This window comes from Macrosteles quadrilineatus, unplaced genomic scaffold (genome assembly GCF_028750875.1).
Source record: "Macrosteles quadrilineatus isolate MER2022 unplaced genomic scaffold, UCM_ALF_1.0 Scaffold_1__1_contigs__length_201487025, whole genome shotgun sequence".
Taxonomy (NCBI): Eukaryota; Metazoa; Arthropoda; class Insecta; order Hemiptera; family Cicadellidae; genus Macrosteles; species Macrosteles quadrilineatus.
Window position 1 is genome coordinate 107,789,009 of NW_026542594.1, and position 27,507 is coordinate 107,816,515.

At 37.8% G+C, this 27,507-nt stretch overlaps 1 protein-coding gene across 1 annotated transcript in view; it reads left to right on the forward strand.

Moving 5' to 3' along the window:
* Positions 1 to 3,689: 3,689 nt before the first annotated feature.
* Positions 3,690 to 27,507, forward strand: part of LOC128982899 (ribosome biogenesis protein NOP53-like) — a 99,353-nt gene continuing 75,535 nt past the window's right edge. Inside the window, exons 1-3 of the mRNA XM_054401961.1 lie at positions 3,690 to 3,932; positions 13,623 to 13,790; positions 21,740 to 21,930. Coding sequence (XP_054257936.1) covers positions 3,808 to 3,932; positions 13,623 to 13,790; positions 21,740 to 21,930 — 484 coding nt within the window. The 5' untranslated portion in view covers positions 3,690 to 3,807. The remainder of the gene's footprint in view (positions 3,933 to 13,622; positions 13,791 to 21,739; positions 21,931 to 27,507) is intronic.

The window sequence follows — 27,507 nt, forward strand, 5'->3', positions numbered from 1 at the left end:
CTGTGCTTTTATTCACTTCGCAACTTGCTTCACCAGCAACAGAAACAGTACTATTTACCTTCTTACTGAAATAATCCGTAAGTCTACGCTTCATTTCTAATAGAAATACAAAACTAGTCAAATTAATTTAACCCTCATGAACACTGACGCCACTTTAAAACGCTCCCGCACAACAACAAACTACTGCGTGGCAGTAGGAAGTAAGACTAGGACACTGGACGGGCACTACTGGAGCGTGGACACTGACAATGGGAATGGCTATCTTCGAGCGTACGTGCCAAAACTATGATTCTATGACTCATAGTCATAGCGCGGAACGGTCCAACTTAACCGGTGGCGGGGGAGGAAAGTGTGCTGGAGGCGCATCCCTTCCCTTCGGCTTATTTCGGGCACAGACGGCCAGAAGTTTCGAACCGTACAAGCGCTGTTCTGTTGCAGTCTTAAAGGTCTGTCCAGTTTAAAACAAGCAGTAGATTAATTAATTGTAATGCACTGTCGTTACATGAAATTAGATTAAACACGCTCATAAATTATTTTCTTTATATTTCAAGCACCTGCAAGTCTCATGGTAAATTGTTGGTTTAACTAGGAATTTTTCCGTTTTATACAGTGTAAGTTTAGACCCGAAGGGGGGGGCTATAGCCCCCTTAGCCCCCCCCATAGATCCGCCACTGGCTGTCCATGTAGGAATTTTGAACTAATGCCTCATTCGTACCTCCCCTAAGTCAGACCATAGTTTTATATGGTTTTATTTATGGTCAGGTCAGACGGAATGGGCACACGGAAGGGACTAAGGCTAAAGGTGTAGTGACGTCATATCTCTAGTCGCTAATGTCTTCTCTTGAGGCGACACGATTACCGTAACGAAACGATGAGATTTCAGCGGCGTTCGTGGCATGGTTGATAGCGTTTCGGATTGATGTTCAGGAGGTCCCGGGTTCGAATCCCGCTGGCAGCACTAACTTTTTGTCAACAAATTTTTCATATCAGCAAGTTTGGTTGGTTAGGTTAGGTTATGACAGTTTAATTTTATAATACTAAATTTTAAAATTAATTTTATAATTAATTAAAAATTATAAGTAATTATTAATTAGATTTTTATCTTATATAGTTTTTATACTATCAGCAAGTCTGGTTGGTTAGGTTATGTTATGACAGTTTAATTTTAAAAATTAAAAATTTATTTTATAATTTGAAACAATCTATATATATAATACGCTAAGCCGATTTTTGTAAACAGAACTCCTCCCACATTTTTGGACCGATTTTGATGATTAAAATGTCAAAACAATGGCCCTGATCTGTAGTTTTGCAAAGTGTTTTTCGTTTTTTGATATCTTTATTAGTTTGGGCAGGATCTTCCATCAAAGTTGGGTTTTCTCCCATAAGATTAACATGGGGGAATCTAAATATTTAATTGGAAACTTTGTCTCCACTAATTTGAGAGAACGGCTGGGCGTAGAAACTTGATAGAGGTGTCCAAAGAAAGGTAGAATTGGTCTTTAGATGAGTTATCAAAAGATAAACTAAGTAAATTCGCTTAGGGCTCTGCCCCAGAAGTCTTTAAAGATCCCTCGACAGCTTTGTTTACATTTTGGCCATATAATAATTTTTAATGAAACAGCTGTTAATTTTTAAATTGTGTTTTAAACAACACACATTTATTGGGAGTTGTCCAGAATAAGTATTTGCAATGTTATTTTCTGATTTTAAAATTGATTTTCTTCTGTATCATGTCATATTTTGCAATATAACGTTTTAATACGAAATCAGTGGAAATTCCTTTTATCACAGAACTCTTACAATAATTTCTTATTGAACTATCTAATACCTGTTGTACGGATTGTTGTCTGCCTTTTTCACCACTTTTGCCTATATTTTATCATGTTATTCTACAGATCATCATAGGTTCATGAGATTATTGTCATACATGTTTTCAATCATTGGAAAAATAGTCGAATGTGTAATACAATACAAAATAATACAAGTGCAGAAGGGCACGTTGTCCATTTGAGCCGTGTCCATAATTTGTTAATCTAATAGTAGTTTACAGCAACTGGATAAAACATTTTACAATATTTATGTAGAAATATTTGCACGATTCAGAAAGTCATTAAGCTGTAAATCTGCAATTTACTACAGGATTTTCAGAGAGGTTGCTATAAAGTATTCATTCATCATAGTGAACACATAATATAGATATGTATACAAATAAGAATTTGAACTCCTAGAGAGCCTTTTAATGTTATTAGAATAACAAAATGGGTTGTACATGTTTACTAGCGCTACTCAGCAACAAAACCATTTAATTTATCTCTAAAATATATATTCTTGTGCACCGAGCAGCAGCCAAAAAAATACCATATAATTTACCCATATAGTTACAAAATGCTTGAACTCGCATTGTAACATTTATAATTCGGCTTATATCTCTCCAGCAGATTATTTATCTGCAGAAGAAGTTTATTGTGCTCTTATCATGCTCAACATCCAAAGACAGAAACCTTGCCTAAAATGGTACCTATCTTGAGAAATTATTTGCAGTATCCTATATTACGGACCGCGGCCCACTGGGTTGTTAACATGATTGAAAATAACACGACATTTCGGCTATAAAAAAGGCATAAAGATTAAATAATATTTAAGCAGCTACTTAAAGTATATTCCACTTAACCTAACTTTCCGTAGATGAATTAGTGCAAGCCTTGAGAGTAACCGTCGATTTCGACGGGTTTCACCTAGTATTTTATAATGAAATAGTTATTTGTGTAACTAGTGGTGAAAGTGGCACTTTGCTGCACACGAGAGCAATGTTTACGCACGAGCCGCAGGCGAGTGCGGAATGATCTCGAGTGCAGCAAAGGCCTTTTTCACTCGTGTTACACATTATATTTTTCCTACAGTCACTATAAAACATAAATAATTAGTCTTTCAAACACTATACAACACGTTTTTAGGTTCAGCTAGCAACACAATTACACAAATGGTGCCCTGGAGAAAGTAGTACCCGTGGTCCGTATCACTCCGCTATTTTTCCTCTGCAAGAAATGTGCTCCGTCTTTTGAGAATATAGTTCCGTATGTTTTTGTAATTTGAAGTGGTTTCCGCGCCTAAAAAAAATGCTTTAAAGGTATTTTCTTGTTTATTAAGACCGTAGGAATGTTTTAAAAACGTTTAAAAGAAAAGTCCAGAAAGTTCAGAAATACCAAAACTATAAACACGAAATGACAGGTTAAATCGTAGTTATAATAGTCAATCAGCTGTTCATAGTATTATTATCTTTAAGTGTTGCCAACCTATTTCCAAGCGTACACGGAGTACGTGCATAATAAAACCACGCTGTTTTGTGTTGTTTGGTTGGAATCCTGATGTGCGGCAAAGTATAAACCGTGCGGCAAAGTATAAACCGTACGGCAAAGTATAAATATGCAGCAATTAGCAGCTTTCTGTACTATAAACAGTACAGGGAAGCCAACTTTGTCGGGTGACTGTAGGAAAAAGTTAATTTTATAAAAAAAAAATAAAACAAAATAATAATAATTTAAATTATTTCAACTTAGCAGTTCTAGCGGCAAACGCTGACACTACAAGATATGTTAGCCTTAGTCCCTCCCGTGTGCCCCACCGCAGGTCAGACCACTCAGACCCATCGGTATTTATTGCGCACATGCACTGTGACTGTAGTAGTAGGCTACATGTAGATGTAGTATAGTAGTTTCAGTTTGGTTTGTTGGTTAGGTTTATTTGAGCCATTATAACTTTTTTAGTGTATATCTGGTTTGGTATCTACAATCACAAACATTAAATATGGTTAAAGTATCTGGTAAGAGAAAAAGTATATCGAAAAGTAAAAAGAAATCTTGGAGAAAACACTCAGACGTGAATGATGTTGAAAATTTTCTTGAGGATTTCAGACTCGAAGAGCGATTAGGGTATGTATCTCCTGAAATTGAATTTAGGCTACTAAAAAATGTGTAGTCTTACGCATTGGTTATTCAGGCCTAATGTCTACATCCTCCAGTGGTTAATTAAGTATTGTTATTTTGCTAATGTCATTTGATAAAAACATCTCTAATTATCACCACTAAATACAGACCTACTTCCAAGATATTATTCACCTTCATTACTCACACTTTTCGTTGTCCCTCCAGCTATATCAAGGATAGTTTTATAATTGATAATGCAAGGGACCTTGTGTTTACCCGTGATTGTTTTAATTTATTTCAAAGAAATAGCGCATTGAAAATATGTAGGCCTATAGGCCTAATTTTAACCTAGGCCTAGGCATTCAGTGTACCTAGGTCTTTCCGCTTGTCAGCTTGATGAACATCAGGTTGTTGCTTAAAGGCTCTCTTATTCTTGGACTTCTTTGCTGCCTCTTCACTAATCACTAGGACGATCCACAGATTGCAGATTCAGGGTTCTTCTGCCTGCCCTTCCATCTCACATAGTCACCCACTCTCCTAGTTTTTTTGTCGATTTTGTTCTTCTTTTTAGTAGCCTATCAAGCATAGCTGGGCTTGCAGCGGCTCGCTTAGAACTGGCTACAGTTGAGGACTGAGACGTCTGTCGAGGTGGTCTGGTCTGTGTCACAACGACTAAACGAGGGTCCCCTCACACGACTCCCAGTGCTTTCAGAGGTGGATCATGTGATTAAGATTGGAATCTAGCTTGTTAACTTCAGTCTTAACGTTCTGGCTCATATTTTTAATTAACTCATCATATTAATTTTGGTAAGCGTGATTGGGGCATATTTAATACTTTCAAAACATATTCAAAGTGAAGTTTCAACGTATGAATGAAAATTGGGTCTTGGTCTGTTTCTAAGTAGCCTATATAAGTTAATGTAATTAGGTGTGCATTGAGGTAAACAAAAAATTTTTTTGACGTAAAAGTTTTTCAACTTCATTATACAGATTAAAACCCCAAACTTGTGCGGCATAACACATTATTGATCTTACTACGGAGTAAAAACACTCAAATTTATTGATCTTACTACGGAGTAAAAACACTCAAATTTTAACAATACTGAAATGTCTTTATTTTTAAAAACCTTTGACCATAACGAATTTAAGTTACTGCATTTTTTGAGGACGTTAGCTTTTGTTCAAAGTGTTTTTGGAAAGAAAACTTTGATGAGAAAACCACCCCAAGATACTTGTAAATGTTTACACACTCTATTAAATTTTCTTTATAACGCCACCGCTCGTTTGCTCGTAAGTCGCCACCATTCCTAAACACCATAACCTTGGATTTGTCAAGATTTACTACCAAATTCCAATCCTCATAATATTTTTGCAGATCATTTATCATTAATTGTAAACCCGCCGCTGAAGGTGACACCAAAACAATATCATCCGCGTATAACAGAACTTTCACTTTGAAGTTTCCAAAGATGCACCCACCCCCTAGAACATCATGTAGGTCATTTAAAAACAATGAGAATAACAAAGGACTCCCTAAACATCCCTGCCTCAGGCCTTTTGTTGTCTCAAATCACTCTGACACACCTTCTTTACACCATACACCTGCTGACGTACCATTATAGCAACTTTTTAATAATCTTATTATCTTTGAAGAAATTCCAATTGTATAGGAAAGTTTATAAAACAACGAGTTTCTGTCAATCCGGTCAAAGGCGGCAGAAAAATCTACAAAAAAACAGTAGGCTATAATTTGCCTTTTTTGACTGAGAGCCTTAGATTAATCATATTAGAAAGAGAGAAAACATTATCTACTGTAGAATAGCCTTTACGAAAACCTGCTTGGTACTCACACAAAATATTTTTATCTGTAACCCACAATTCTAACCGGTTTAATATTACACCCATAAACAACTTAGCCACTGCATCCATAAAACAAATCCCTTGATAATTAGACACCTCTCCAATATCCCCTTTTTTATGTAGTGGATAGACAATTGACTTCTTAAAACTTTCTGGAACCTCTCCTGTATGTAAAATTTTGTTAAATAATTGAACTAAAATATCTGTTAGCCTCATTGGTCCAAATTTAAAAAACTCATACGGTGTGTGGTTGAAACCAGCGGCTTTATTTACTTTTGATGCCTGGATAGCTCGATTTACTTCTGAGAAACTAATGTCTTTATCTAGAAACTGATCAACTATTAGTGGTTCGGCAAATAAAAAGGTCGTAGTCTCCATCGGCGGATCAAGTAACATTTTAAAGTGCCGGACCCAATCCTCAACACTTATATATGCTCCCACAAAATGATTTTTTGTTTTTAAATGCTTTACTGCTTTCCAAAAATCACTCATATTACTAGCCATCTTAATTTTTTGCAGCATATTTCTCTCATAGTCTAATCGTTTTACTTGCAGCAACTTTTTGTACTGCTTATTTGATTCCAAGTATTCGTTTTTTGAAAATTCCGTGTTTAACCTACGGTAAATTTTTAGCAGTTTTAAACTCTTGTTCCTACTCTTATTGCAGTCCCTGTCAAACCACGGTTTCTTCTTTTTAAATCGCGCATTACTAGAAAAGCTCTGATTTCCCCGGAATGCCGCGGCCTTCACACACGCTGTTATCTTAAATCTAATAAAACATATGGCTCCACATTTTCTACTGATCCTAGGGTGTCTAAGTGTCTTTCAACCCTTAGTTTGTAAAATTTACCGTCTTCCTCTGTCCAACTAATCTTTGGCAACAAAGGGATACATACCGTGCTAGTTAAAGTGTTTTTGCGCCTTAAACAAAGAGTTAGTTCAATTGGAAAATGGTCAGAGCCTACAAAATCTAATACACGAAAGTCATTAACTACATTAAGACACTCCAGTGAGGCTAATGCTAAATCTATTACCGATGAACCATTTTTGTTTATAAATGTTAATTCACCGCTAACATCAGAGGGTGTGCGGCCATTTAAAACAATTAAGTTATAATTATCACAAAACTCTAGCACTTTCTTGCCTCTATCATTCAAAACCTTATCTTTTGAACATCTAGTATTAATAATTGAAAGATTCTCATACAATAAATTATAGTTAATGACTTGTTCCTCAGATATTCTTGCATTACAATCCCCTATGACTATGATCTTTTTATCACTGTGCTCATTTACATAATTTGTTAACTTATTAAAATCTCTCTCCCAATAACTAAAATTAAGATAACCTGGAATTATTTCAACATTTAAACCCCCTGTTTTAACAGAAACTATTGGCAGTTCTACATTAGAAAAAATAAAAGAGTCCTTTATTTTTGAACATAAGTTAAAACTAGGGATGGACGAGATTGGATTTTTAGTTCGAGACGAGACGAGACGAGATTTTTTATTTCTCATAAAATTTCGAGACGAGATCGAGACGGGATTTCCCTTCTCATACACAACGGGAAATGCACGTTCGGAATTTTTACCTGATTTTGTAACATTGTTAGATGACTGTTTAAATACAAAAATAATGATAATAGGCAAGAATATTTACAATCTTTTATTAAAAAACATCAGCATAACATTTTTTTATTAATCACGCCTAAATTATTAAAAATGCCTACGATTAGGAAACATAGTGATATCAGTTAGGATAGAGTTCAACTTATCCTAAAATAAAATAAATCATAAAATAAAATATTAATTTTTATAAAATAGTTACTTGTTTAGACTTTTTTTATAGTAATAAAACATTCCTCACACTGCTAACACTTAACAAAACTTCTCAAATTTAATTAAAATAATTAAAGTAATATTTACATTTGAAGGGCGTTTTTAATTTTTTTTTTTTTTTTTTTTTTTTTTTTTTTTTTTTTTTAATTCTTGTCTTGATAAAAATCTCGGCCAAAAAGAAATCTCGTCTCGTGTAACGAGATTTAAAATTTCCCGAAAATTTCCCGAAATTTCGAGACTTGACCATCCCTAGTTAAAACCTATAAGAGTCCCTCCTCTTGGCCTACCTAACCTATTTTCCTTTACTGCTGCTATTAAATGTATCTCAAAATTAGAAAAGTATTGATTTACCAATGCAAAATCTGTTTCAACAATAAATGTTTCTGAAAGAAAAACAATATCAAACTCTGACAAATAATTAATTAACTTAAAATCTAATATTTTCTCTTTTAATCCTCTAACATTAAACGCTATTATCTTAATAAATTCACCACTATTTAGAGTTTTATTCACCCACTGATTGGTGCTGCCGCCGACTCCTCACTTGGCCCCCTTGGTCACTGTTCCCTGATGAATTTGCCCCTGGGTCCCCGTTTCCGACGTCCTGTAGCTGTGGTGTTGTCCCTGGACCCCCGACGTCCTGTAGCTGTGGTGTTGTCCCTGGACCAGCATCTCTTGGTAGAGGTGGTGTGTCTGACTGTGCCTTCTTCACACCATTGGTCATTAATCTGTCGACGAACACACTGATGTCCACACCCAATAGTTCCTTGACCTTCGTACAACCGTCCTCACCCCCTGCACGCAGCTTCCCTCCGGACCAAGTAAATTTAACATCTGCTATTACCAAATGATCAAACACTAGCTTTATTGATCTACGTCCTAGATGTCTCTAACTCTTTCCTAACCGCCATCAGGTAGCTTCTTTTTGTTCTAACTTCTTTACTATAGTCTCTATTCACAAAGTATCCAGTTCCTACCAGGTTTCTAGTGTTGCTCATAATCCAGTTAACATCCGCATCATCAGGAAAGTGTGCTATTAGTAGTCCAGTTGCCCCTAGGGGATGTGCACGATTAATCCACAGGTTATCATTACATTGTAGTCTGTTGACACAAAAGTTCCTTATAACCGATTTACAGTCCTCACCTCGCTTACACCTTAGACCCTTGAAAATTAGATTGTTTTGCCGGGATCTACATTCTAAATCGTCCAACTTATCTATTATGTCAGCTTCGCGAGCTCTAACGGCAATTAACTCGTTATTAATTTTGACGTTCTCCTCTTTCAACCGAGTAATTTCCTCATTAAGTCCTAGAATATCACTTTTTGTTGCCAGAGGGGCTAGTTTATTGTCCAATAAGCCTCCAATAACATTACTGATTACTTGCGTTAGATCTGCATACGTCATGTCGCCTACCTTGTCCGCCATGTTGTCGTCGTCGTAGTCCTTTACACTGTCCGGCGAAAACACTCGAGCTCGCTTTTTCTGCACCTTAGGAGTAAAATACTCTTTAATACTATGTGCCATAAAGTACTTTTCACACACCAATGACGCACAAATATGCACAACCACGTCACGCACAGCTTACGACCACAAACTGAACTGGTCGGCACTAGTTGGGGTAAACATTGATAATGGCAAGTACGGTGGAACAGCAACGCTAATGTCAATCTTGATAACTAAATATTACCGATACGCTGGATTTGAAGTATCCTCCTCTTCAGTAAGAAACACTAAAACGTATTAGAAATCGTTTCAGGCTAAGAAATTGCATATAAACTTATTAAACCTTTAAAAACCGAGAGCACTTCCAACAGGTAAACCTTCATAAGGCACTCAGTGCTGCCAACCTCATATCATATCAGACAGTAATATTTCCTTGTCTCTCGATATTCCCTCGATATTAATCAAGATTGTTACTAATGGCCTTGAAAAAGACCGTTTAGGCAGATTCATTTTTCGAAGTCTTCCGGTTGTAGAAGGATTTGCCGCTGAGATGTCAGCGTTGCCCGGGGTGCGCCCAATTGTGATGTCGTTCTTAGCGTGTAATGGTCATTTTTGGGGAGGCTCCTTCTGTGCACCCCTCACACTGTATGTAATTTGTATTTTCTGTACTAGCGTATTACACTGGTTGGCCATTTGTTATAAATTTTGAAAACAGCTGTTTTCATAAAATCGTACCTATTGTGCAATCAATATTTCGTTCTAAATATCAATACCACAATGAAGATAAAATCAATGGCTATCCAGTGGTACCTCCTGCAACAACCCAAGATGAAAATTATTGAGCAGGGTAATGCCAAACAAGTCGTGTTTTGACAGTTCTCAAGTGTCAGCTGTAAAAGTCGTGCGCGCCAAAAATTCATTTGATTTCTAATTGTCGTGACATCATTATATACCTGCTACAGGGTTTGTTTATATAATAAAATGAAAGTTCAGAATGTGATCTTTCGAATGGTATACATGTTGTTCACATCAGAGTTGATTAAAAGCGGTTTTTTCGCTGTTAAAAAAAATCCGGCCCATACTTAGCGTGTAACGCTGGTGGCCATTCTAGGCGTCACGGCGAACGAGCGTATTACGCTCGTTGGCCACTGCTAGGGTTAAATTATCCACCTGATCATAATGTGAACAAATATGTTCTTAATAAGGATAACATGGGAACTTTAAAAGCCACTGGGACAGAGCCCAAGGGACTTAAAAAAAATGTAAGGTTAGTTTGCAAATCTACACACCTAGACGAACATTTTGGTATATAATATGTGGGGTTAGATCTTAAAACAAAAAAGCCTTTATTGTTGACAAAGTTTCATGTAGCGTATTAATATTATCTAGATTAATTATATATAAAATCAAAATGGTTTGGATAAAAACTCAAAGAATTTTTGGTAGAAAAGCCAATTTAGACCATCATCTACACTATAGGCCTAGATGAATTGTTTATAAATGTATACAGCTATAGATTTAGTTCTATTTTATTAATTTTTTGTTTAGGTTATGTATTTGTATACATATATTATTTATTAGCTGACACTATTTATTATATGCTTTGTAGGCTACGTAATATAAGTAGATAATGATAAATTAAATTTGATACTGCAGTCCACTATAATGCCGGAGCCTTACAGCAGAATACATTCATATTATAATTCGTTAAATAATGCACTATTAATACAGACGTATCATTTATTAATTGTAAATCTAATGTACGAAGTTACAGTTCTTTAAGTCGGCCGATTTACATTGGACATACATGAAAATATTTGTTTTGTTAACTTGACCTAGGCAGTGCTCCTGTTGTAACATCTAATCAGGTATGCTCCTTATAGTCTTAGAGAGTAGTGATGGGCGGATCCAAGAAAATGTCGGTACCGGATCTGGTTCCGGATCTTGAAAAATTCCAGATCCACATACAAACTGTCATAAGGGCGGGTTAAAAAAAAACGTAATTAACAGAATATCAATTTAAATCATACTGTTTAAAATTAAATTGGTAATGTTTAAAGATTAATACATCTTATATATGGAGTAATCTCCAATTGAGCCCATAATCCCTCATTTTCTGGGGACACTAAAACTTTTCAAAATCATAAAATGAAACTTTGTCCTAAGTTTGCACGACCACCAAAAGGGTATCTGTGTATATTGTACAATAGTTCGATCTTGAGTATGCTATATCGTGGTTTTTGCATGCAACATCCAATTTATTTATGCCTGAATCACCTCTTGTTAATCTCTTCCTTAAATTCGTTCCAGGTCCACAGTACTGATAGACGGGTATGTGAAGTTCTACAGGTAAAATACCCTGTGCCTGTGTACAAGAAGACTGTACTGTGTTCTAACTTACAAAAATATTAGATGGGGGAGTCTTGACTTTTTTTCACCCTGTATGGACACAGATAATCTTCTTGTACACAGACACAGGGTATTTTACCTGTAGAGTTTCACATACCCGGCTATCAGTACTGTGGACCTGGAACGAATAACAAAGAGAGGCAAGCAAGGGGTGATCCAGGCATACGAGACCGATGTTTTCCCGATTTTATTACAACACAAATCTGTCTGTATCTATGTACAAGACCGATTAACCGGATAACACGGTGGTAAAAATTATTACCGGTGTAAACATTACTACCGGTTATTATTACCGGTTTGGTAAACATTATTACCGGTGGAAGTGCATTTGCTCAGCTTTCATTACTGTGGATCTGGAACTAAATTCGGTGGTAAAGATTATTACAGGTGGAAGATGCATATGCCCGCCTATCATTACTGTGGACCTGAAACAACATTCAGCGGTAAAAATTATTACCGGTGGAAGTGCATATGCCCGGCTATCATTACTGTGGACTTGGAACTAAATTCGGCCGTAAACATTATTACCGGTTGAATTGCATATGCCGAGCTATCATTACTGTGGACCTGGAACTAAATTCAGCAGTAAAAATTTTATCAACGGTTGAAGTGCATATGCCCGGGCTATCATTACTGTGGACCTGGAACAAAATTCAGCGGTAAACATTATTACCGGTGGAAGTGCATATGCCCGGGCTATCCATTACTGTGGACCTGGAACAAAATTTGGCGGTAAAAATTATTACCGGTTGAAGTGCATATGCCCTGCTATCATTACTGTGGACCTGGAACTAAATTTGGCGGTACAAAATATTACCCGTGGATGTGCATATGCCCAGCTATCATTACTGTGGACCTAGAACTAAATTCAACCAGGGTGTCCACATTCTGGAAAGTCAGGGATAGTCATGGAAAAAAATTTTGGTCATTGAAAGTCAGGGAAATAGGCAAGAAGTCATGGAAAGTCATGGAAATTTCCAATTATGGATGGATTTGAGGGGACCATTCAATGCTCTAGTCAGCTGTAACCCGGACTGTTGTAGCATTTTTCAGGATTTTTCACAAATTTTCGACAATTCAATTTATTACAGTTGTATTATTTTATGAGTTTTCGGTTTGTTTTAGTTCATTTTTGTACCTATTGTACTCAATTGTTGTCTGTTATTACATATTTCAGTATTTTCTGCAAAATAACATGTCCAGGCAGTATTATTTGTGTCTGTAGGCTATGTTATATTATAATTTGCGTGTAAAGTTTGTGAGTCATGGAAATCAATGGTAAATGGTCATGGATATAGTCATGGAAAGTCATGGAAATTAATGACAAATCTTTTGTAGACACCCTGATTCAACGGTAAAAATTATTACCGGTTGAAGTGCATATGCCCGGGCTATCCATTACTGTGGACCTGGAACAAAATTCGGCGGTAAAAATTATTACCGGTTGAAGCGCATATGCCCGGCTATCATTACTGTGGATCTGGAACTAAATTCGGCAGTAAACATTATTACCAGTGGAAGTGCATTTGCCCAGCTATCATTACTGTGGACCTGGAACTAAATTCGGCAATAAAAATTATTTCGGTTGAAGTGCATATGCCCGGCTATCCATTACTGTGGACCTGGAACAAAATTCGGCGGTACAAATTATTACCGGTTGAAGTGCATATGCCGGCTATCCATTACTGTGAACCTGGAACATAATTGAAAAAACGGCAATATACAGTACTGTGTATTTGCTCGACTCGCGATAGTCCAGATTCTTTGTAATCCGGACTGGACGTCCGCCACTTTAGTCCGGATGAGCGTACATGGATACAGACAGCTTTGTGTTAGTAAAAAATCGGGGAAAAACTGGTCTTGTACATGGATACAGACAGCTTTATGTTAGCTAAAAATCGGGAAAAAATGGGATCCATCAAAACCTGATCCAACCCAAGATCCGGAATTTTTTGGATCCGATCCCGTGCTGGTTTTAGCTGGGATCCGGCGGATCCGGTTGTCCGATATCCGGATCCGACCATCACTATTAGAGAGCATTTAAAAAATTAGGATAGACTTAGAGCCTACTGTACCACTGCTTTGAGTACCGTAACTCTAAGAAATAAGAATTTCTATTTGTTTAATGCAACTATTTGTCACAGAGGCTCGTTCAATGAAAGAGATGATAGTGTCATTTTTACTGTTGACAAGAGTGCTGATTCGGAACTAACTAAGCATCCAATAAGCAAGAAAGCTAAGGCTGCACTTCCACCTCGATGTTTGGATATCCTTCAACCTTGGACTCAAGTACCCGACCCAATCAAGAAAAGGTAGGTGATAATACGTTAAAACCTCTACATCCTGTATAATCGGAACCACAATCAAAAATTCAAATCAATTAATTGAGCTAGCCATTATGTGGTTGGTATCAAAATGATCAGTAAATTAAAATACACCCATTCAAACCATCAGATTTGTATATTTTCTTCAATAAAAAAATATTTCTCAGATATAGTGGAGTTAGAAGTATGACTGACTGGCCCTAGCAGCTCCAAGCACGCACAATGGACTCAAGGGATAAGACTATTAGTTGGTTGGACTATTGACTGGTTCACCCCTGGTTCTGCCTCACTCTGGACTGCAACTCTTTATAGATTGTTACTGTTTTAACACTGAGTTAAATTTAATACTTAACTACTCACTTAAAATGTAGGCCCACTTATTAATATTAGAGGCCTCCATCCTTTTTAACACGTTGAGTGCGGCCGTTCTTGATCGGTAATTATAAAAAAATAAAAAAAGTTATTATAAAAAATAACATAAATTTAAAACACAACTATGGAATCAAAACCTCACATGAATTGGTAAACAAGATAAAAAACATACAAATTCCACAAAATTCAATATTTATTTCCTTTGATATTGTAAACATGTATTCAAATATCCCAATCTAAGAAACAATTAATATCATAAAAGAAGAGTTACTAAGAAACAAATCTCTTAAACAAAATGAAATAAAAGACATCATCAATCTCACAAATATTGCTCTGGAACAAAATGATTTAGAATACAATAACAAATATTACAAACAAAATGATGGTCTTGCTAAGGGTAGCCCCCTTTATTTTATGTTTATTAGCAGAATTATTTATGAATTATTTAGAAACAAACCAAATTAAAACAATTCAAACCCCGTGAAAAATAAGATCATATATTGGCACAGGTACGTTGATGATGTTATTTGCTTATTTGAAGTATCCGAAACTGAGAGTGACACACTTCTAACATACATAAATTCTATATCTAAAAATATAAAGTTTACCAAAGATGCCCAACAAGAAAAATCAATTATCTGGACTAACAATCTCAAAAATTGACAAAAAACACTATTTGATTATTTAGAAAAACAACTACTACTAAATTTGTAGTACCAAAATCATCTTACCACCCTTGGCAACAAAAAATAGCAGCATTTCATTCTATGATTTACAGACTAATTACATTGCCACTAAACAAAACAAATTTTGAAAAAGAAACGAAGATAATAAAAAATATTGCAGCCAAAAATGGATAAATATGATAAAGAACAAAATTAAGAAACAAAAGAAAAAAGAAGAAAAATTGAAAAAAGAATACATGACTTCCTCAAAACTCTAAAAGCAACAAGATAAACCTTATCTAAAACAAATTACAGATCTAATTATATATAATTAATTTAATTAATTTTAAAATATATTTATGGTGCTAATCTTTGTGCGTTGAATAAGAAAGATGGTGGATTAAGACCAATTGCTGTTGGATGTGTATTTAGAAGACTTATAGCTAAAATATGTTGTCAAGCTGTTCAAGAAAAGTGTAAAAACTATTTTCAACCTTATCAATAAAGTTTTGCAACTAAGCAAGGTTGTGAGACCATTATTCATGCAACACAAACATTTCTTGAGTATGAAAAAGAGTCCAACAAGGTTTTGGTTAAAATTGACTATAAAAACGCGTTCAATTCTGTTGAAAGAGACATTTTACTAAAAGAGATTAAAGAAAATGTTCCCGAACTATACCCATTTTTTTGGCAATGTTACAGTTCATCATCTACATTATTTTTTTGAAACAAAATTATTGAATCACGTGTTGGTTGTCAACAAGGCGATCCAACAAGCTCACTCACCTATAGTCTAGCCATTCATCCAATTTTGCTCAAACTCAAATCGAAACTAAAATTGTTTTATTTAGACGATGGTACATTGGCTGGTGATCCGGAAACTGTATGGAAGGACATCAACATACTGATAAGTGAATCAAGAAAAATAGGGTTAACAATTAATCCTAAAAAGTGTGAGTTATTTTTCACATCAAACATCATTGACCCTAACATAGAAACACATTTCAGAACTGTTCTTCCAGACATTCAAACAGTAAATTCCTCAGAATTATATCTTTTAGGTTCTCCTTTGTGTTTTGAAGGATTTCAAAATCCATTGAACAAACATTTAGAATCTTTAAAGATCATGGTCGAAAGGCTTAAATCACTACCGAAACACATTGCCTATTTTTTTTTTTTAATTGCCTTGGTATACCTAATATGCTTTACACACTTAGAAGTGTACCAACGTTTCTATTTCAACAAGCTTTAAGTACTCTGGACAATACGACCATTTCATACTCGCGTGAAGCTGGCCCCACCAAACTGAGCACAAATTATAAAAACATATCCATAATTTAGTGCCTAATTTGTGCTGCTCAAAGGTGTATATAAAAAAATTTATGCTCAACAATAACACACAAAATAAAAAAATAAAAAACTGTTGGTGGGGCTAACTTCACGTTCAGCCCGCCACTAAAGGATATAACCATGTATTGTACATAGAAATTTAGTGCTCATTTTGTGCTACAACAATATATTAGATTTATAATTTGTGATCTAAAAACACCCGAGTAAATGAGGAAAAACTGCCGCCGGTGATGACGTCATCCGCCCCGCCACATTGAGCAAATCAGTTGAAAATGGTGTCACGATTTAGTGCTCATTTTGTGCCACAACAATATACAATTTGTATAATTTGTGCTCTAAAAACACCTGAGTAAATGATGTAAATGAGTAAATGACATCATGCAACTTCATTGCCAGTCACGTTGCAGATCACACAAAAAAACTATGTACACCACAAGATCGAGGCCTATAGGTACTGGATGACTTAGACACTGGGACTGGCGTATTTTTGAGAAAAACTCAAAAGACTACGATGAGTACAAGTAATCTCATTTCGATCATGATTTGTTCATAATGAACAACTCCAAACTAGATACGTTTTTTACTAGGTTTGAGAACATGAATCATATCCCGATCATGAATGACAAAACGACAGCACTAACTGTCACTCATTCATAGACGTGCTAGATACTTGGCATCTGGCAGGATGGCTAGACTGAAGAACTAAACCCCCATATATTAGAGGCATTTTAAAATATGTAGCCCCCACTCAACTAATAATTGGACCACCCAAAAGTTTTTGAGCCACTGTCTTTCATCGTTGTGAATACTTGAAATCTTTAACAGTTATTAGTCTTCTGTTATAGTCAAGTTCAAGGAAAGCCTACGAAAGGTATACTAAATTCAACCCCCCCCCCTTCAGAATTGGAAAAAACTAGAAATGATTGTAGCACAAAATGGGCACTAAATAGTGACACCATTTTCAACCGGTTTGCTCAATGTGGTGGGGCGGATGACGTCATGACTGGCGGCAGTTTTACCACATTTACTCAGTTGGTTTTAGGGCACAAATTTTAATAACTATATATTGTTGTAGCACAAAATGAGCACTAAATTGTGACACCATATTCAACTGGTTTGCTCAATGTGGTGGGGCGGATGACGTCATCACCGGCGGCAGTTTTTCGCCATTTACTCAGGTGTTTTAGAGCACAAATTATACAAATTGTATATTGTTGTGGCACAAAATGAGCACTAAATCGTGACACCATTTTCAACAGGTTTGCTCAATGTGGTGGGGCGGATGACGTCATCAACGGCGGCAGTTTTCCGCATTTATTCTCAGGTGGATTTATAGCAAAAATTTTAAAAACTACATATTGTTGTGGCACAAAATGAGCACTAAATCGTGACACCATTTTCAACAGGTTTGCTCAATGTGGTGGGGCGGATGATGTCATCAACGGCGGCAGTTTTCCGCATTTATTCTCAGGTGGATTTATAGCAAAAATTTTAAAAACTACATATTGTTGTGGCACAAAATGAGCACTAAATCGTGTCACCATTTTCAACTGATTTGCTCAATGTGGCGGGGTGGATGACGTCGTCACCGGTGGCAGTTTTTCCTCATTTACTCGGGTGTTTTTAGAGCACAAATTATAAATCTAATATATTGTTGTAGCACAAAATGAGCACTAAATTTCTATGTACAATACATAGTTATATCCTTTAGTGGCGGGCTGAACGTGAAGTTAGCCCCACCAACAGGTTTTTTTTTTATTTTTTTTGTGTTATTGTTGAGCACAAATTTTTATATATACACCTTTGAGCAGCACAAATTAGGCACTAAATTATGGATATGTTTTTATAATTTGTGCTCATTATGGTGGGGCCAGCTTCACGCGAGTTCATTTCATCCCTGAAGGATATTTTAAACCTAAATATTACACCCAAGCAAATGGAACAAGCAAGTCTCCCCATAAGCCGTGGTGGCATTGGTATACGAAGTCTCATTGATTTGAGTTTGCCCACTTTTCTTTCATCATGTGCAGGAGTAACACCACTCGTCTCCAACATACTTGATATATACCAGTTGACAAATTGGCGTTATCTTTCTGTAGTAATGGAATCGAAGAGTTAAAAAAAAATTACAATGAACTGCCTTCAAGCCCAATCTTACAGCATAAATGGGACAACATAGTAATGAAGAAGAAAGAAGAAAATTTAAAATTCGATAACGTTCAAGATTTAGCAAGAATGAATGCCATCAAAGAAAAAGAGTCTGGAGCATGGTTACATGCCTTTCCATAAAAAAACATGGTATGTTTATGGATAACAAAAGCTTCCAAATTAGTATTGGACTTAGATTAGGTTGTAATTTCTGCCGAGAATTTCAGTGTGTCTGTGGTGAAATCGTAGACAAGAGAGGTTTACACCCGTTATCCTGTATCAAAAGTTCTAGAAGATTTTTCCGACACGCTGAGGTTAACAATCTGATAAAAAAAGCTTTGGTGTGTGCCGACATCCCAGCCCAACTGGAACCCTCAGGTCTTGACCGAAACGATGGGAAGCGGCCAGATGCAAACCGGAGCAGCAGCTGAAATGGCCACCCAGAGAAAACATACGAAATACTCAAATATTACGTCAAAAGGATACCAGTTAATCGTCCTGGGTGTGGAAACAGCTGGGCCATGGTGCAAGGAAGGCAAGAACTGGGTAAATGAAATAGGTCCCAAGCTAATTTAAAAAAACAGGGGACTATAAAGCGAGGAGCTACCTAGTTCAACGAATTGCCATGGCCATACAAAAAGGAAATGTCGCCAGCATCATTGGTTCCTCACCCGCAGACCTACCTTTCTTCAATATTTTATTTTTTAAATTATTGTAAAAATTGGTATATTAAAACATTTCAATTAATTACAAAGCAACATATAGAACAAAAACAACGTCTTTAAGATTATAAATTCAAAAGTTTCCAAACATCAACAAATAACTGAAGAATCATCAAAATTTAACAAGAGCAGCATTTACAAAATTTCCTGTACAGAATGTAACAAGTATTATATTGGCCAAACCAGAAGAAACTTCAAATGTAGATTCCAAGAACATATACAGACATTTAAATCTAAAAATTCCACAAGTATGAAATCAAACTACGCAGAACACTTACTAAAAACTAATCATAAATATCAAAAATATAGAAAATAATTTACCAGTAATTGAATTTGAACCAAACAAAGGCAAATTATTCATTAAAGAAGAATTCTACATATATATATAGAAACCATAAAAACGATTTTCAAATTAAAAACATAACAAAGAGTTTTAAAAAAAGAAACAGCCTACCAATTTCAATTAAAAATCGAATAACCTCTGGCAATTTTTAAAATGTTTTAAAATATTTTCTAATTGAAGGTGCATTTGATAGTTTTAATGAATTCCATATAAAAGCTAAGCAACACCATGTTAGTCATTAAGTTTAGTAATAGTTTTATATTGACACCATTTATGTATACATATTGTATATAAAAATGAATAAAGATTAATTTGATTTGATCTTGGGTTGGTCTTTTTCAGTGGCGGGTCCAGAGAGGGGCTATTGCCCCCCCCCTTGGGTATCAAATTTACACTAGATAAAATAGGTAATTTGTTTTGTTCTATTTGCCGAACATGAGAGGCGAAGGCCATTCACTGGATTGCACTGGCTATCCATAAGTAAAGGATTATTGGTATTCATAAGGAAAGGGAAATTGATGTAGATAAAGTCTTACATAATTTTAGTTGGGGAGTGAGCTGGTGTAGTGGTTAGAGCGTGGGACTTCGGTTCCTGAGGTCCCTGGTTCAAATCCCACCAAATCACCAATAGATTTTACCTAAGTGATAATGCCGCAACCCCTAGGTCTAGCCTGAAGTGATGTTAAAAACAATCTCCGGCTCGTGTCTAGCGTCCTGGGACAAAAAAAAAAAATTTTGGTCTGTCAAAACCAAGACAAATGTGTTTGTCAAATTGCACCATCAAATAACTTATTCATAGCATCGTACTACTAAAAAAAGTTGTAACATTCAAGTTTCTTTTGAATACGTTTTTTACATTATTACCAAACACTGTCCTTTGAACTTATTTCTTTGTTTTGAACTGTTATCTTTTGAATTCAGGATAAGAGTAAACCAGCTAAAACTTATAAAATACTTCTTCTTTAGACCTTTTATAATAAGTAATGCATTAATGCATTATTGAAACCTATTATAAGATAGAATAACTAAAAATGTAGCCTACATGCAGTTTTATTTTAAAAACTGAATCATTTGAAAAATAGTAATATCAGTACTAGAAGTAATTCCGTACTTGAAATAAAAAGGTAATAGCTTTCAACGTTCAAATTCTTATGGTCAGAGGGTCAGATATGATATGTTAATGCAAAACCATTAGGTATAATGACTTCAAAATTCTTTTTTATAGTCAATATTCTTGAGTCAAACCATAGTTTTTGCCTCTAAACTCTGGATAATTAAGAGTTAAAAACAGCCTAAAAATGTGTCATTTTACACTTGAATTTTGAAAATTTTCTGAAGGAGAACCCCCGTACCCCCTGGTGCTCTTTCACCCCCCCCCCTCCCAACACATAGCCACCCCACCCCTTTGGCTTATCCTGGATCCGCCACTGGTCTTGTTTAATCCAGCAACTAATGGTGAGATTCAAAACGTAATGAGAACTCTAAGGCCAACCTCATTAACTGGAGTGGACGATATTTGATCCGGGATGTTGATGTTTTGTGAAGACGAGCTCTGTTTACCATTGACCGATATTGTCAATAAGTCTTTGTCTCGGCCAACCTTTCCTTGCACCATGAAAATTGCAAAGGTCTATCCTCTTCATAAGAAAGGGAAAACTAATGAAGTGGGCAACTATAGACCAATTTCCTTCATCCCCACCTTTTCAAAGATGCTGGAGGGAGCTATTTTGGCTTGTCTCTAGAAGCATCTACACCAGAACAGCTTTCTGCCCAAGGGACAACATGGTTTTGTTCCTGGGAGATCCACTGTCACCGCTGTGACAGATATAATCGAACGCATCCTTGACAACTAATATGGAAATACTGTCTGTGCAGCCTTCCTGGATCTCAGCAAGGCGTTTGATTGCCTGGACCATCAACGCATCATAGAAAAACTTTGAGCTTTTGGTATAGGTGGGTGGTTCAGCACTCGCCTGGTTTGGTTTCTACCTTTCCAATAGACAGCAGCTAGTTGATTACTTCAAATGGACATACTTTAAATGGAACAACTAGCGTGGTAAAATCATGACGAGTTTTACCTGTACTAAAGAGCAATCTTTGCTTGATAGCATTAATCCAAATAGTCTTCATAAATCTATTTGCAACTTTATATCAAGTATTCCAAATTGTTGCTTGGAAAGTTAACAAAGCATGTTTAATTGTTAAACATTATGCAGCCAAAATTGCAATAGCTTCTAGTTAAGTAAAACAGCAATTGTGTTTTGTGTGTCTGTGTCTGTGGCAACATCTGTTGCAAAAATTTTTTGCAGCTAAAAAAGTTTTTATTTTGGGTTCTAGAAACCGTGTAAGGACTCAAGAAGAAAGAAAATGTACCATACGAAAATCGATTGAGGAAACCAAAAAGAAGAATGGGTTTGTAAAGAAGAAGGATGTAATTGCAAAGCAATCAAGAAAAATCACAGAAGCCATTAAGAAAAATGTTCCAAAACGAGGAGAGTTTAAGAAAAATATCTGGAAAGATGATGACAGTAAGTTTATGAATTAAAACTATTACCCATTGTGGGAAAGCTGCACGATAATTCAGTCAATTGTGTTCGTTGTTGTCAAATGTGTCGGAGCAAATTAAAGACAGGCAAAACTATCCTACCATTGGATAGTACAGAAAAAGATGTAGGCCTACATTTGACCAAAATTCCTAAAATCCCCCTCCCCCCCTTTAAGTTGGGAATTGCAAGGTTTTACTAAATCAAGCTTATATCCGATATGGTTTATTCTATTACAATAATTTTTAACTTTCTAAAATTCTTTTTTAATTTTCTAAAATAAAGTTTCATTACACTTTAGTGATAACTCCAATACTTTCTTCACAATTCTATGATGAATTATGATATTAAGCAAAGTTTTACCCCAATATTTAAGCTTTTCTGCGGTAGTTTTTTTGTTTTTTTTTTGTTTTGTTTATTAAAAAGACTTCCTCTATGTCGAATCAGGTGATTCAAACCGTGAATTCATGTACTCACCCCAAAATGTTGTTAATTAATTCATTATGATTAATGGTTAAGAAATTATGACTTCCTCTACAAGTTGTAGAGCATGTCTTACTGAACATATTCATATACATAAGTATAGGATTACGATATTACCGTGGGCAGGGGAACGGCCCAACGAGACAGGAGACTGAGCCTCGGTAGCGCTGGCACCGACGCTCCATGCCGCCTAACAGCCGCAAGTGATGTGATCGACCCAGAGTAAAGGCATGGAATGAGGTTGTTATGCAATATAAATTATCTAGTGAAGAGGTTTTAACTAACATATCGAGAGATTACATTAGACTTTGGTGTTGCATTTAGCGTATTATATTGGATCCATTACATATTAATGAATAGTTATTTTTTTTTTTATTCATCAGTGTCTCATAGAATGATTCAACATAGGCCTACGTCAAAAAATATTTTTGGTTAATTTGTTCTGTAGAGGACGTTGAAGTAATCTTTTTCTGAGTATTCCGTCTTCTTTTTGGTTGTTGTGTAGGTTTTTTTATGATAATGTACCATTTAACTATTGCTCACCTTCCTCTTGGTCTTATACTTGCTGTAGTATGGCAACTAAGTCCGTTACAATGCTCAAACATTGATGAGCAGTGCAAGCCCAGCTTATGACATCCACAATAATTCCCATTATCAATAAAAAAAAGCTGCTAAAAAAAGCTGAGCTGAAACCACTTCTTAAAAAAGGCTCAGTAATGGATCCGGATAACTATTGTCATCGTCCTATTTCAATATTCCCATTAAATATCCAAGACATCGCCGAGATGTCTATAGAAAAAATCTCCTTATTACATGGGCTTGATAAAAATGGTTCAGTCCCAGCCGTCACACTCCTCTGTATATAACGTCTCTCGTGTTAGCAGGTTCAGTCCCAGCCGTCACACTAGTCTGTATATAACGTCTCTCATCACGTGAGAATGAGTGTGTTCAGGGAGTGAGTGTGTTAACAGGTTCAGTCCCAGCCGTCACACTCCTCTGTATATAACGTCTCTCGTGTTAGCAGGTTCAGTCCCAGCCGTCACACTAGTCTGTATATAACGTCTCTCATCACGTGAGAGTGAGTGTGTTCAGGGAGTGAGTGTGTTAATAGGTTCAGTCCCAGCCAGCACACTCCTCTGTATATAACGTCTCTCATCACGTGAGAGTGAGTGTGTTAGCAGGTTCAGTCCCAGCCGTCACACTCCTTTGTATATAACATCTCTCATTATGTGAGAGTGAGTGTGTTAGCAGGTTCAGTCCCAGCCATCACACTCCTCTGTATATAACGTCTCTCATCACGTGAGAGTGAGTATGTTAGCAGGTTCAGTCCCCGCCGTCACACTCCTCTGTATATAACGTCTCTCATCACGTGTGAGTGAGTGTGTTAGCAGGTTCAGTCCCAGCCGTCACACTCCTCTGTATATAACGTCTTTCATCACGTGTGAGTGAGTGTGTTAGCAGGTTCAGTCCCAGCCGTCACACTCCTCTGTATATAACGTCTCTCGTGTTAGCAGGTTCAGTCCCAGCCGTCACACTAGTCTGTATATAACGTCTCTCATCACGTGAGAGTGAGTGTGTTCAGGGAGTGTGTGTGTTAATAGGTTCAGTCCCAGACAGCACACTCCTCTGTATATAACGTCTCTCACCACATGGGAGTGAGTGTGTTAGCAGGTTCAGTCCCAGCCATCACACTCCTTAGTATATAACGTCTCTCACCACATGGGAGTGAGTATGTTAGCAGGTTCAGTCCCCGCCGTCACATTCCTCTGTATATAACGTCTCTCATCACGTGTGAGTGAGTGTGTTAGCAGGTTCAGTCCCAGCCGTCACACTCCTCTGTATATAACGTCTTTTATCACGTGTGAGTGAGTGTGTTAGCAGGTTCAGTCCCAGCCATCACACTCCTTAGTATATAACGTCTCTCACCACATGGGAGTGAGTGTGTTAGCAGGTTCAGTCCCAGCCATGACACTCCTCTGTATATAACGTCTCTCATCACGTGAGAGTGAGTGTGTTAGCAGGTTCAGTCCCAGCCGTCACACTCCTCTGTATAAAACGTCTCTCACCCACATGGGAGTGAGTGTGTTAGCAGGTTCAGTCCCAGCCATCACACTCCTCTGTATATAACGTCTCTCACCACATGGGAGTGAGAGTGTTAGCAGGTTCAGTCCCAGCCGCCACACTCCTCTCTATAAAACGTCTCTCATCACGTGAGAGTGAGTTTGTTCAGGGAGTGAGTGTGTTATCAGGTTCAGTCCCAGCCATCACACTCCTTAGTATATAACGTCTCTCACCACATGGGAGTGAGTGTGTTAGCAGGTTCAGTCCCAGCCATGACACTCCTCTGTATATAACGTCTCTCATCACGTGTGAGTGAGTGTGTAAGCAGGTTCAGTCCCAGCCGTCACACTCCTCTGTATATAACGTCTTTCATCACGTGTGAGTGAGTGTGTTAGCAGGTTCAGTCCCAGCCGTCACACTCGTCTGTATATAACGTCTCTCATCACGTGAGAGTGAGTGTGTTCAGGGAGTGAGTGTGTTAATAGGTTCAGTCCCAGCCAGCACACTCCTCTGTATATAACGTCTCTCATCACGTGAGAGTGAGTGTGTTAGCAGGTTCAGTCCCAGCCGTCACACTCCTTTGTATATAACATCTCTCATTATGTGAGAGTGAGTGTGTTAGCAGGTTCAGTCCCAGCCATCACACTCCTCTGTATATAACGTCTCTCATCACGTGAGAGTGAGTATGTTAGCAGGTTCAGTCCCCGCCGTCACACTCCTCTGTATATAACGTCTCTCATCACGTGTGAGTGAGTGTGTTAGCAGGTTCAGTCCCAGCCGTCACACTCCTCTGTATATAACGTCTTTCATCACGTGTGAGTGAGTGTGTTAGCAGGTTCAGTCCCAGCCGTCACACTCCTCTGTATATAACGTCTCTCGTGTTAGCAGGTTCAGTCCCAGCCGTCACACTAGTCTGTATATAACGTCTCTCATCACGTGAGAGTGAGTGTGTTCAGGGAGTGTGTGTGTTAATAGGTTCAGTCCCAGACAGCACACTCCTCTGTATATAACGTCTCTCACCACATGGGAGTGAGTGTGTTAGCAGGTTCAGTCCCAGCCATCACACTCCTTAGTATATAACGTCTCTCACCACATGGGAGTGAGTATGTTAGCAGGTTCAGTCCCCGCCGTCACATTCCTCTGTATATAACGTCTCTCATCACGTGTGAGTGAGTGTGTTAGCAGGTTCAGTCCCAGCCGTCACACTCCTCTGTATATAACGTCTTTTATCACGTGTGAGTGAGTGTGTTAGCAGGTTCAGTCCCAGCCATGACACTCCTCTGTATATAACGTCTCTCATCACGTGAGAGTGAGTGTGTTAGCAGGTTCAGTCCCAGCCGTCACACTCCTCTGTATAAAACGTCTCTCACCCACATGGGAGTGAGTGTGTTAGCAGGTTCAGTCCCAGCCATCACACTCCTCTGTATATAACGTCTCTCACCACATGGGAGTGAGAGTGTTAGCAGGTTCAGTCCCAGCCGCCACACTCCTCTCTATAAAACGTCTCTCATCACGTGAGAGTGAGTTTGTTCAGGGAGTGAGTGTGTTATCAGGTTCAGTCCCAGCCATCACACTCCTTAGTATATAACGTCTCTCACCACATGGGAGTGAGTGTGTTAGCAGGTTCAGTCCCAGCCATGACACTCCTCTGTATATAACGTCTCTCATCACGTGTGAGTGAGTGTGTAAGCAGGTTCAGTCCCAGCCGTCACACTCCTCTGTATATAACGTCTTTCATCACGTGTGAGTGAGTGTGTTAGCAGGTTCAGTCCCAGCCGTCACACTCGTCTGTATATAACGTCTCTCATCACATGAGAGTGAGTGTGTTAGCAGGTTCAGTCCCAGTCGTCACACTAGTCTGTATATAACGTCTCTCATCACGTGAGAGTGAGTTTGTTCAGGGAGTGAGTGTGTTAACAGGTTCAGTCCCAGCCGTCACACTCCTCTGTATATAACGTCTCTCATCACGTGAGAGTGAGTGTGTTAGCAGGTTCAGTCCCAGCCGTCACACTCCTTTGTATATAACATCTCTCATTATGTGAGAGTGAGTGTGTTAGCAGGTTCAGTCCCAGCCATCACACTCCTCTGTATATAACGTCTCTCATCACGTGAGAGTGAGTATGTTAGCAGGTTCAGTCCCCGCCGTCACACTCCTCTGTATATAACGTCTCTCATCACGTGTGAGTGAGTGTGTTAGCAGGTTCAGTCCCAGCCGTCACACTCCTCTGTATATAACGTCTTTCATCACGTGTGAGTGAGTGTGTTAGCAGGTTCAGTTCCAGCCGTCACACTCCTCTGTATATAACGTCTCTCATCACATGAGAGTGAGTGTGTTAGCAGGTTCAGTCCCAGCCATCACACTCCTCGTTATATAACGTCTCTCATCACGTGAGAGTGAGTGTGTTAGCAGGTTCAGTCCCCGTCGTCACACTCCTCTGTACATAACGTCTCTCATCACGTGTGAGTGAGTGTGTTAGCAGGTTCAGTCCCAGCCGTCACACTCCTCTGTATATAACGTCTCTCATCACGTGAGAGTGAGTGTGTTAGCAGGTTCAGTCCCAGCCATCACACTCCTCTGTATATAACGTCTCTCATCACGTGAGAGTGAGTATGTTAGCAGGTTCAGTCCCAGCCGTCACACTCCTCTGTATATAACGTCTCTCATCACGTGAGAGTGAGTGTGTTAGCAGGTTCAGTCCCAGACGTCACACTCCTCTGTATATAACGTCTCTCACCACATGGGAGTGAGTGTGTTAGCAGGTTCAGTCCCAGCCGTCACACTCCTCTGTATATAACGTCTCTCATCACGTGAGAGTGAGTGTGTTAGCAGGTTCAGTCCCAGCCGTCACACTCCTCTGTATATAACGTCTCTCATCACGTGAGAGTGAGTGTGTTAGCAGGTTCAGTCCCAGACGTCACACTCCTCTGTATATAACGTCTCTCACCACATGGGAGTGAGTGTGTTAGCAGGTTCAGTCCCAGCCGTCACACTCCTCTGTATATAACGTCTCTCATCAC